Source organism: Thalassophryne amazonica, chromosome 1, assembly GCF_902500255.1.
Source record: "Thalassophryne amazonica chromosome 1, fThaAma1.1, whole genome shotgun sequence".
Lineage (NCBI taxonomy): Eukaryota > Metazoa > Chordata > Actinopteri > Batrachoidiformes > Batrachoididae > Thalassophryne > Thalassophryne amazonica.
Genome location: NC_047103.1, coordinates 157,945,618 through 157,958,212, shown reverse-complemented (window position 1 = coordinate 157,958,212; position 12,595 = coordinate 157,945,618). Strand labels below are relative to the sequence as shown.

General features: G+C 42.0%; 1 protein-coding gene across 1 annotated transcript in view; it reads right to left on the bottom strand.

Annotated features, from left to right (window-relative positions):
* Positions 1–3,704: 3,704 nt before the first annotated feature.
* gart (phosphoribosylglycinamide formyltransferase) overlaps positions 3,705–12,595 on the bottom strand; it is a 30,570-nt gene continuing 21,679 nt past the window's right edge. Inside the window, exons 14-22 of the mRNA XM_034177142.1 lie at positions 12,384–12,582; positions 11,998–12,249; positions 7,862–8,014; positions 7,037–7,240; positions 6,776–6,931; positions 5,007–5,137; positions 4,786–4,927; positions 4,582–4,697; positions 3,705–4,510 (exon numbers count right to left, since the gene is read on the bottom strand). Coding sequence (XP_034033033.1) covers positions 4,313–4,510; positions 4,582–4,697; positions 4,786–4,927; positions 5,007–5,137; positions 6,776–6,931; positions 7,037–7,240; positions 7,862–8,014; positions 11,998–12,249; positions 12,384–12,582 — 1,551 coding nt within the window. The 3' untranslated portion in view covers positions 3,705–4,312. The remainder of the gene's footprint in view (positions 4,511–4,581; positions 4,698–4,785; positions 4,928–5,006; positions 5,138–6,775; positions 6,932–7,036; positions 7,241–7,861; positions 8,015–11,997; positions 12,250–12,383; positions 12,583–12,595) is intronic.

Genomic DNA, 12,595 nt, shown 5'->3' with positions numbered 1-12,595 from the left:
AGGCCAGCTGATGTGTTCTTTGGCAAATTGTAACTTCTGCACATGTCTTTTATTTAACAGAGGGACTTTCCAGGGGATTCTTGCAAATAAATTAGCTTCACACAGGCGTCTTCTAACTGTCACAGCACTTACAGGTAACTCCAGACTGTCTTTGATCATCCTGGAACTGATCAATGGGTGAGCCTTTGCCATTCTGGTTATTCCTCTATCCATTTTGATGGTTGTTTTCCATTTTCTTCCACGCGTCTTTTTTCTTTTTGTCCGTTTTAAAGCATTGGATATCATTGTAGATGAACAGCCTATAATTTTTTGCACTTGCATAAAAGTTTTCCCCTCTCCAATCAACTTTTTAATCAAACTACACTGTTCTTCTGAACAATGTCTTGAACGTCCCATTTTCCTCATGTTCAACAGGTGCTGGCTTCATCTTTAAATAGGGGACACCTGATTCACACCTGTTTGTTCCACAAAATTGACAAACTCACTGACTGAATGCCACACTACTATTATTGTGAACACCACCTTTTCTACTTTTTTTTTTTTTTTTTACTAATAGCCCAATTTCATAGCCTTAAGAGTGTGCATATCATGAATGCTTGGTCTTGTTGGATTTGTGAGAATCTACTGAATCTACTGGTACCTTGTTTCCCATGTAACAATAAGAAATATACTCAAAACCTGGGTTAATCTTTTTAGTCACATAGCACTACTATTATTCTGAACACTACTGTATGTTTTGTCAACATTCTGAAAACATCACTTAATCTGTAATGGCAACCTTTCTATTGTGGAGTAACAGAGAGAAGGATTTTCTTCAAAAGGAACTGAAATTTATGCCAGTTTGCCAGAAGGCACATGGGAGACTCAAGCCTATATTTGATCTGTTTTCTTGTATGAAGCTCTTTTTCTGTTCCACTCCACCATGAAGCTGTTTAACTGGTGGTGCAACACACAAAAGTTACACCATCCAAAGCTTCTCCAATCACAGCCACATAAACCTGTAATGCCTGTAGTCGTCTTGGTGGCTCCTCTCATGAGTTTTCTTGTTGAATGGTCACTCAGTTTATTGAGAACTGCCTACTCCAAACTTAATCAAATCAATCAATTTTATTTATATAGCGCCAAATCACAACAAACAGTTGCCCCAAGGCGCTTTATATTGTAAGGCAAGGCCATACAATAATTACGTAAAAACCCCAACAGTCAAAATGACCCCCTGTGAGCAAGCACTTGGCGACAGTGGGAAGGGAAAAACTCCCTTTTAACAGGAAGAAACCTCCAGCAGAACCAGGCTCAGGGAGGGGCAGTCTTCTGCTGGGACTGGTTGGGGCTGAGGGAGAGAACCAGGAAAAAGACATGCTGTGGAGGGGAGCAGAGATCAATCACTAATGATTAAATGCAGAGTGGTGCATACAGAGCAAAAAGAGAACGAAACACTCAGTGAATCATGGGAACCCCCCAGCAGTCTAAGTCTATAGCAGCATAACTAAGGGATGGTTCAGGGTCACCTGATCCAGCCCTAACTATAAGCTTTAGCAAAAAGGAAAGTTTTAAGCCTAATCTTAAAAGTAGAGAGGGTGTCTGTCTCCCTGATCTGAATTGGGAGATGGTTCCACAGGAGAGGAGCCTGAAAGCTGAAGGCTCTGCCTCCCATTCTACTCTTACAAACCCTAGGAACTACAAGTAAGCCTGCAGTCTGAGTTTCTAAGATTTGTGGGGCCAAGTACAATAACTTCAGTTTTATCCGAGTTTAAAAGCAGGAAATTAGAGGTCATCCATGTCTTTATGTCTGTAAGACATTCCTGCAGTTTAGCTAATTGGTGTGTGTCTTCTGGCTTCATGGCTAGATAAAGCTGGGTATCATCTGCGTAACAATGAAAATTTAAGCAATGCCGTCTAATAATACTGCTTAAGGGAAGCATGTATAAAGTGAATAAAATTGGTCCTAGCACAGAACCTTGTGGAACTCCATAATTAACCTTAGTCTGTGAAGAAGATTCCCCATTTACATGAACAAATTGTAATCTATTAGATAAATATGATTCAAACCACCGCAGCGCAGTGCTTTTAATACCTATGGCATGCTCTAATCTCTGTAATAAAATTTTATGGTCAACAGTATCAAAAGCAGCACTGAGGTCTAACAGAACAAGCACAGAGATGAGTCCACTGTCTGAGGCCATAAGAAGATCATTTGTAACCTTCACTAATGCTGTTTCTATACTATGATGAATTCTAAAACCTGACTGAAACTCTTCAAATAGACCATTCCTCTGCAGATGATCAGTTAGCTGTTTTACAACTACCCTTTCAAGAATTTTTGAGAGAAAAGGAAGGTTGGAGATTGGCTTATAGTTAGCTAAGATAGCTGGGTCAAGTGATGGCTTTTTAAGTAATGGTTTAATTACTGCCACCTTAAAAGCCTGTGGTACATAGCCAACTAATAAAGATAGATTGATCATATTTAAGATCGAAGCATTAAATAATGGTAGGGCTTCCTTGAGCAGCCTGGTAGGAATGGGGTCTAATAGACATGTTGATGGCTTGGATGAAGTAACTAATGAAAATAACTCAGACAGAACAATCTGAGAGAAAGAGTCTAACCAAATACCGGCATCACTGAAAGCAGCCAAAGATAACGATACGTCTTTGGGATGGTTATGAGTAATTTTTTCTCTAATAGTTAAAATTTTATTAGCAAAGAAAGTCATGAAGTCATTACTAGTTAAAGTTAAAGGAATACTCGGCTCAATAGAGCTCTGACTCTGTCAGCCTGGCTACAGTGCTGAAAAGAAACCTGGGGTTCTTATTTTCTTCAATTAGTGATGAGTACTAAGATGTCCTAGCTTTACGGAGGGCTTTTTTATAGAGCAACAGACTCTTTTTCCAGGCTAAATGAAGATCTTCTAAATTAGTGAGACGCCATTTCCTCTCCAACTTACGGGTTATCTGCTTTAAGCTGCGAGTTTGTGAGTTATACCACGGAGTCAGGCACTTCTGATTTAAAGCTCTCTTTTTCAGGGGAGCTACAGCATCCAAAGTTGTCTTCAATGAGGATGTAAAACTACTGACGAGATACTCTATCTCACAGAGTTTAGGTAGCTACTCTGCACTGTGTTGTATATGGCATTGGAGAACATAAAGAAGGAATCATATCCTTAAACCTAGTTACAGCGCTTTCCGAAAGACTTCTACTATAATGAAACTTATTCCCCACTGCTGGGTAGTCCATCAGAGTAAATGTAAATGTTATTAAGAAATGATCAGACAGAAGGGGGTTTTCAGGGAATACTGTCAAGTCTTCAATTTCCATACCATAAAACAGAACAAGATCTAAAGTATGGTTAAAGTGGTGGGTGGACTCATTTACATTTTGAGAGAAGCCAATTGAGTCTAATAATAGATTAAATACAGTGTTGAGGCTGTCATTCTCAGCATCTATGTGGATGTTAAAATCGCTGACTATAATTACCTTATCTGAGCTAAGCACTAAGTCAGACAAAAGGTCTGAAAATTCAGAGAAACTCACAGTAACGACCAGGTGGACGATAGATAATAAAACTGGTTTTTGGGACTTCCAATTTGGATTGACATGACAGAGTCAAGCTTTCAAATGAATTAAAGCTCTGTCTGGGTTTTTGATTAATTAATAAGCTGGAATGGAAGATTGCTGCTAATCCTCCGCCTCGGCCCGTGCTACGAGCATTCTGGCAGTTAGTGTGACTCGGGGGTGTTGACTCATTAATCTTACCATACAGTACCATGATGTTTATTGCTAGTAAGTTTAAAACATATTCAATGACTGAAATGTTAATGTATCCATCCCCTGACTTTTATAAAGAGGCTGTAATTTGTATCAACAATAATCCTTACATTTAAGTCACTTACGTAGCTTCTGTAAATTAACGCACGGTGTATAACAAGAGTCATCAGGAGATGATATAATTCCTCCCCTTCCTCACCAATCAGTCATACAAAGTGTCAGGAAATCACCGAAGTACACGTTATGCTAAATATAAATGAACTAGGTCAAGTGGTTCTTGAGATATCATGCTAACAAGTGAAAACTGATGAACAGTATTTCATACCAGCAGGATAAAAGTGGTCATTACTCCTAAATTATTGTGATATTTTTGTTTAACCCTTTGAATTAAACCTAAAAGTTTATACTAAAAGCATCTCAATCATGTGTGGCACTGTCCAAATACTTTTGGGCCAGTCTGTCCTTTGACCTCTGATACCTAAGGATTAGAGAATGGGCTTTCTATTTCTCTGGTTAATGTCTGTGTGAACAGAATGTCACGTGATTCGCTCAGCTCTGAACATGTGACCTCCACACCAGGTGGCCGTCCTCTCCCAGCCTGACGGCGCCGCTGGCAACCAGCTCCAGAGCCGCAGGGAACGCTTGGTGCTCAGCCTTGCGGATCCTGTCAGCCAGACTCTCCTCTGTGTCGTCCATGAGCACAGGCACCGCCTCCTGCACGATGATGGCTCCGGCGTCAACCTCTTCCTAAACACAGAACCAAAAACAGGTTCTCAAAAAGGAAACAATGAAGCCTTTCAGTTGTGTGTCACACTCACCGCGACAAAGTGAACTGTGCAGCCACTGACGCGCACGCCGGCCTGCAGAGCCTGCTTCTGGGCGTTCACGCCTTTGAACGACGGCAGCAGGGATGGATGAATGTTCAACAGCTTTCCTGTTCCAAACACAAAGATGCTGTGAGGTGGTACCAAACGTTTATATGGCGTCATCCCAGCAGTCAAAAACACAAAGTCCTCTCATACCGTTCCACTTCCTGACAAACGTTCCCCTCAGGATCCTCATGAATCCAGCCAGGCACACAAGCTCCACCTCAAATTCTTCCAGCACACGGTCAATCGTGCCGTCAAACTCGGCTCTGCTCCCGTAGAGCTTGTGATCCACCACCTAGCGGAGGTCCGACACGTGCGTTAACACTGAAATGTTGATTTTTTTCTTAGTAAAGCTGAATCCATTTCTAATTTACTCGTGTTGGAATTCCTGCCAGCGAGGCTCTCTTCAGACCCTGGACGCCAGGCCTGTTGGAGATGACAACCACGATCTCCGCTGAGCTGGATGGACACCTGGCCTGCTCGATCAGGGCCTGCAAGTTGGTGCCTGATGTGGAAAACACAAACTGTCTTTAGACCTGTACCACCTGCCACTGGCAGGCGCCCGCCCCACACACACACACACAGTGAGAAATATAAGTATTTGAACACCCTGCGATTTTGCAAGTTCTCCCACTTAGAAATCATGGAGGGGTCTGAAATTTTCATCTTAGGTGCATGTCCACTGTGAGAGACATAATCTAAAAAAATAAATAAAAAAAATCCAGAAATCACAATGTATGATTTTTTTAATCAAGCAAGAATTCTGGCTCACACAGACCTGTTAATTTTTCTTTAAGAAGCCCTCTTATTCTGCACTCTTTACCTGTATTAATTGCACCTGTTCACACACTCAATCAATCACACTCCAACCTGTCCACCATAGCCAAGACCAAAGAGCTGTCTAAGGACACCAGGGACAAAACTGTAGACCTGCACAAGGCTGAGATGGACTACAGGACAACAGGCAAGCAGCTTGGTAGAAGACAACAACTGTTATGATTATTTATTAGAAAGTGGAAGAAACACAAGATGACTGTCAATCTCCCTTGGTCTGGGATTCCATGCAAGATCTCATTTTGTGGGGTAAGGATGATTCTGAGAAAGCTCAAAACTACACAGGAGGACCTGGTCAATGACTTGAAGAGAGTTGGGACCATAGTCACAAAGATTACATTAGTAACACATGATGCTGTCATGGTTTAAAATCCTGCAGGGCAGCAAGGTCCCCCTGCTCAAGCCAGCACATGTCCAGGCCCGTTTGAAGTTCACCACTGACCATCTGGATGATCCAGAGGAGGCAAGGGAGAAGGTCATGTGGTCAGATGAGACCAGAATAGAGCTTTTTGGAATCAACTCCACTTACCATGTTTAGAGGATCAGAACAACCCCAAGAAAACCACCCCAACCATGAAGCACAGGGGTGGAAACATCATACTCTGTGGGTGCTCTTCTGCAAAGGGGACAGGACGACTGCACTGTATTGAAGGGAGGATGGATGAGGTTGTATTGCGAGATTTTGGCAAACAACCTCCTTCCCTCAGTAAGAGCATTGAAGATGGGTCATGGCTGGGTCTTCCAGCATGACAATGACCCCAAACACACAGCCAGGGCAACTAAGGAGGGGCTCCATAAAAAGCATTTCAAGGTCCTGGAGTGGCCTGACCAGTCTCCAGACTGGAACTCAATAGAAAATCTTTGGAGGGAGCTGAAACTCCAAACCTGAAAGATTTGGAGAAGATCTGTATGGAGGAGTGGACCAAAATCCCTGCTGCAGTGTGTGCAAACCTGGTGAAATACTACAGGAAACATTTGACCTCTGTAACTGCAGACAATGCTACTGTACCAAATATTAACATTGATTATCACAGGTGTTCAAATACTTATTTGCAGCAGTAACAGACATAAATTAAAAAAAAAAAAATCATACATTGTGATTTCCGGATTTTTTTTTTTTTTTTTTTTGATTATGTCTCTCACAGTGGACATGCACCTAAGATGAAAATTTCAGACCCCTCCATGATTTCTAAGTGGGAGAACTTGCAAAATCGCAGGGTGTTCAAATACTTATTTTCCTCACTATATATATATATATATATATATATATATATAAACCACACACACATAGAAACGACTAAAAAAGTACCTGTGCCAGAGATGAGAACAGCGACTTTGGTCTTCCTGTGTGGTGTGCTGCTATCACCATGGTAACCCCCATTCTCAGACTCCAGCTGTGTGCTGGAGACGGGGCTCATGTTCTGCAGGCTGTGTTTCAGGTTGCGGAGCACCACAGGCTCCGCTCCTGTACAAAGAATTCATAATGAGCATCACGCGACATCATTTGGTTTTGCTCCTTTTGTGATTTTCAGTGACTGTTGCATTCAAAAACTTTAAGTTGGAACGTCACCAGGCTGTTTGTAAGCCAGTGAGCCCACAATCCAGGATTCCTCGGGGGCCTGCAGCTGACGCAGGACCCACTGAGCATCCAGGGGGGCCACGACCAGCACCGCCCCGAGGCCGCAGTTGAAGGTTCGGGCCATTTCCTCCTCGCTCACATCTCCCTCCTTGTGGATCCAAGAAAAGACAGCCGGGATGTTCCACCGAGAGGCATCTGAGACACACACACACGATGTGTAATTAATAAAATATGTGGCTGGTCAGCAAGAGACAGAAAACCCCACAGAGACTGAAGCCATACGTTTATCAGAATTCCAGATTTAGACTTTTATTCCGTGGCACACGTCTCACAGGAGCCAATGCAGGAATTAAGTTTTTTTTCCCCACCAGCTGAGTTTCTACATGTACAGTCACACCACACTTTGGGAACGCTTTGGTCTAACATGAAAGACCCCCTGTGGCCATTCTTCATGTAATGTGGGATTGTGTCAGGAAGACCATCTAATGTAGAAGACGTGTTTCAAATCGACATGTAGATTCATCACAGAGCCAGAAAACATTTTCTATTTATGGGAAAAAACAAACAAAAAAAAACAACATACCATTTCCCCCACAGGGTAAATGATCCCTAATCTTTTAGAGAACATGACAAGACCGTGCAACTGTAGAAATTTGAATGCGCACATAGTTTAAAAAAAAAAAAAAAAAGTCAGGGAACGGCCCCCGCCTGATGATGGGGCATCAGTACAGAATGCACAGGACAAATATATTTTATCCAGAGGCGCATCAACTTTTTGTTGTTGTTGAAAGTTTATGTACTGTATTTTCGTCTTACCTAAATCGGCTGCCAGCTCTGCGGGCAGCACGCGAGGGATGTTCTCCAGAAGCCCGCCCCCTGTGATGTGGGCGTAGGCTTTTACAGCACCGCTGCGGAGGATCGGCAGCAGCAGGCGGCTGTAGATTTTAGTTGGTGTGAGCAAGACTTCCCCTAAAACAAAGAAGAATGAAGTCGAGGTTGAACACTATGAAACAGAAGTTTAATTTTATTTTAAATGGTAGCTATAATAAATTTAGTTAGTGATGTCTTAATTATTCAACTGACAGTTATTAATTTTAAAGGGATGAGGCTGCAAACTGAATGATTAGATGTCTATTAAAGACACATCATTAACATTTAAATACTGAGAGAAGTCTGAGCCAAAATAATGAAATAATTTGCAAATTGAAAAAATATTTTTCCCCTGGAGGTATCCTGGGCTCCAATTTAACAGCACTGAATACAAATACAAATGTGTGCAATAAACAGTTTCCACAAAATGTAACCTTGGAAAAATTTTCCAAGATCAAAGTCCTATTAGAAGTGTCATTTCATAAGATAAATTCGATTTGATCAAGTCTCAGGAGTATGTATTTAGTTCATGCACTTCAACTTTTTTGTGGTGTCATCTGTTTTTTATTTTCTTCCTTAAACTTTTTCGGTTTCTGAATTCTTTTTCAGATAATTTTCACAGAACATTGGATATCTCTGCTATGCACAATTTTTCATTGCTTTTTGGCGCTTGGTTTCCGGATGATAATTGGAAGATCGACAAACAGGCATAAATGTGGAACCTCCATCCAATTTGGTGGTTAAGTAAATCCATAATAGAAAACTGAGTGACTGAGGCACTTCTGATTAAGAAATAATGCAAAATGTAAAACAAATATGGCTTTTCAATAGTAAATTCAAATATCCACAAAATAAACAGTCCTGATCAGATCCGGATCAAACTGTCAAGTGATAGTGCGTGCTATCTACACCTCACTTTAAAATGTGAGCAACTGGGGCATGTTTGATTAAAGTAGACCTGCACTGAAATAAATGCAGTCAGATCTTTGGACCAAAAAATGACATATTTACACATAAGATCCTTCTGAATGTAGTAAAGTAAATCTGCAAGCCCAGATCTGTCATTCAATGGAGAAATCTTAATTTAAAAATGACAAATTTACAGCTAAAATTTAGCTCTCCGCAAAATCCGGGACGCTGCCGAGACATCAGAGAGAAGACCCTATCCCAGTATGCATTGCGTGCGCCAACTGTAATTTGTGGATTTACGTCAGTTTGCATCTGCACCTTTTTCTTGTCTTATAAGGAAGGATCTACTTTTTTAAAAACTTCATATTGTCTTGCGGCACGTTTGGTGAGTATACATTTCTTTTATTGTTGCTTCAAAATGATTTTTGTGGACTTTTTCCCCATACGGCCATTTGATTGAGTGGTGTCGCATTGAAAATCTGTCTTTCGCCTCCGGTGTTACTGTCGCGGGGTACGGAGGCGGGACCCGCAAAGAATCCAAGTCATTAAAAAGATATAAACCTCTCTCAGCGGCCATGGAGCTCTGCGGCTCCGATTACCGAGACATGCGGCACTGTGGATTTTGCCACAAGAAGTCTGTCCTTGCAGCAACAGGTGTCACCGGCTGCTCCGCATCAAAACAGCGAGCGTAGTCTCTGGACTTTTGCCAAGTTGGCTGCACCTCCATTCAGTAGACATGGACGTGGTGCCGGCTGCACAGCAGACACGGGGGGCGGTGTGAGTGGCCCGCTTCGGCGTTTACCGAGCATGCAGACTCAGTAAGCGCAGCGGAGGCAGAGAGCGAGGAGTCGGGGAAGAACGTCGCCCGCTGTCGATGTCGCCGCTGATCTGAGCATGCAGAGCTGTAGCTCACATTCATTGCAGCTTACTTTTGGATGCTGAAACCAGGATGTGTATTACAGTAACATTACTAACAGATAAAATCAATTTCAATGCGGGATCGGACTGAAGGCGGGAGCGCTCCGTCTTCAGCCAGACGTCAGTGCAATGACCCGGATGTACAAACAGTTTTCGCTGAGGGCCAAATTTTAGTTGCAAATTTGTCATTTTTAAATGAAGATTTCTCCTCTGAATTACAAATTTGGGCTTGCAGATTTACTTTACTGCATTCATAAGGGTCATATAAATACATATCAGCTATTTCTTTGAGATCTGACCACATTTATTTCAATGCAGGTCTACTTTAAGATGTAGTGTCAAATATACATTAAATGGGGTTTTCAAAGTTAAATTTAAATGGCCACAAAATGTAGATCAGATCCGGATCCAACTTTCAGTCGATAAAGGATACCATGCTACATAACACTCAAATATGAAAGAAATCTGCATTTTTTGACAGTTATGAAGTTTAGAAAATTCACTGAATGTTAAAGATAGGGATTTTTCTAATACTTTTGCTGCCTTTGACGTACAAAATTGAATCAGTTCTTGCCTATCAGTATATGAATCTTCAGTTTAAAAAAAAAAAAAAATACTATATGAAAAATCATGGGCTCCAGGCTGTTCACAAACAGACTAACAAATGGGCAAAAACATAATCTCCGCCCAACTTCCTTGGCCTAAACCAGTTTTAAAAAACATTTTTTTTAATGTTTTTAAAAAAAAAACAAAAAAAACATTCAGCTGCTCCCATTCATCCAGAATCACTACAACAGATCATCTGATCCAGCTGTTGAACCTTAAATGGAAAGTTCGAGACCATAAGTTGTTTTATTACAAAAATAAGATTTCATGTGCACCAGCGCTGTGGTTTAGTACATATCTGAATTACCAATCTTGCCTCATGCAAGAACATTTTCATGAAGTTTTTTTCATTTTATTTAATAATGGGTTTGTATTAGTGTGCAACACCAGATTCAGCACTCTTGACAGAACATCACAAAATGTGCATAAACATGCTGAATTCCACCTCTGTGTGTGCGTGTATAAGTAATCGGGTAACACCGTACTGTAGCTTTACAAATAATAATTTGATGAAATCATTAGGCTATACGAATTTGCGTTAAGTCAAAACCGGACAACAAAAATGTAACAAGCAATCAGAGATTTCTGATGTCCACCAATCTAGATCCGGTGTTGCCGACTGAATGGTTCACTCTAAAAATTAGTCTGTCCTGCCTCCACTGCGCAGGCGTCTGAGACCGAGTCTCTACACCCAAAGTGATCAAAAGGAATTATGTGATTATTAACCATCAGAGGGCAAAGTAAAACCTCTTAAATCATTCTAAAGTCAGTTTTAAGCAGAAACGAAGCAATAATAAGTGACTCGCTACTGAGGCTCTGAAATTATGTCAGCACAGCAGCACGTCAGACTCAGACATGCTGCTGCGCTCCGTCTTTTATTATGAAATAATGCTGAATTTATGTGGAAATGACTGTTGTATAAAAGCTTCAGATATCTGTTACTGAGATAGATGAGGACTGGAGTGCAGTTTGAAGTAGAAACGAGGTGATGATCAGTGAACCGGTGTTTACGCTCAGAAATGACATTGCTGATGCTCCAGAATGACGAATGTGCACTGAAGGCAGGGTGGACAGATTTTTAGGGGGAGGGCGTTCGGTCGGCGACACCGGATCACCTCCAAAATTCAGTGGAGTCTCCCATGCCCTAATATTTATCTGTGGCGCAAATTTGGTGATAATCCGCAAAGTAGTTTTGACATAATCCTTCAAAGCCCACATAAAGTGAAACTTGATCCAGAATCTAGATCACCTTTAAAATTTCATGGAGTCTTCCATGGCCTAATATCTATCTGTGGTGACAATTTTGTCAAAATCCATGCAGTAGGTTTTAACGAAATCTTGCTGACAGATTTAGGTTTGGATGACAGCAAACTCCTATTCACAGGTCTGAATCACTCTTAGGTTTTGTTCATACTAACATGGGGAATGAAGAAAAAAAAAAACTGAAGAATGCAGTAAGTTCTATTAAATCATTCGTATGAGTTATTTATGGATGAATCTGTCAGTATCTGTGATTTCTGCTTGAGGCTCAAGGTGCAAACGGTAATCGTGAATGCATTTGATAACCGTCGCTTCTCGAGTGCAAACAGTCTGAATTTTCTTTGTAGGAATTCTTCGCTGCCTTGATAAACGAGGGCGTAGATGCTTACCGACGGTCTGTCCCGACTTCCCAAATGGAGCAAGACAGCTGTAACTGATCTTGGCCCGCTCCAGGATTTTTCGGACCAGGCTGAAGCCGTTGCTGTGGATTCCAGAGGAGGCCACTCCAATCAGCAGGTCCCCCTCAGCAATATCCCTTAGTCGCGGCAGCAGGGCTCCACGTTCCACCGCGCCGACACAGAACCCGGCTAGGTCGTACTCTCCCGGAGCGTAGACACCTGGCATTTCTGCCGTCTCACCTCCTTCAATCAATGGAACAAAATAAGCGATTGAGCTCCAGTTTTAGTCGACTGGTGGAGTTTGTACACCAAGACGCTGCAATATGAAGGTCAAAGTCTCCCTCACGTCTGTCCTTAAACAGGAAGTTCTTCCTCACCCAGCAGAGCACAGCCTGCTGCCTCACAGGCTTTGGCGATGCCGGCAACCACAGATGCAGCCACGCCCACATCCAGGCTGCCGCAGGAGAAGTAGTCAAGGAAGAAGAGCGGCTCGGCGCCCTGAGCTAGCACATCATTCACACACATGGCCACCAGGTCCTGACCCAGGCTGCCGTGCTCACCGTACACCTGAGCCACCTGCAACAGAACA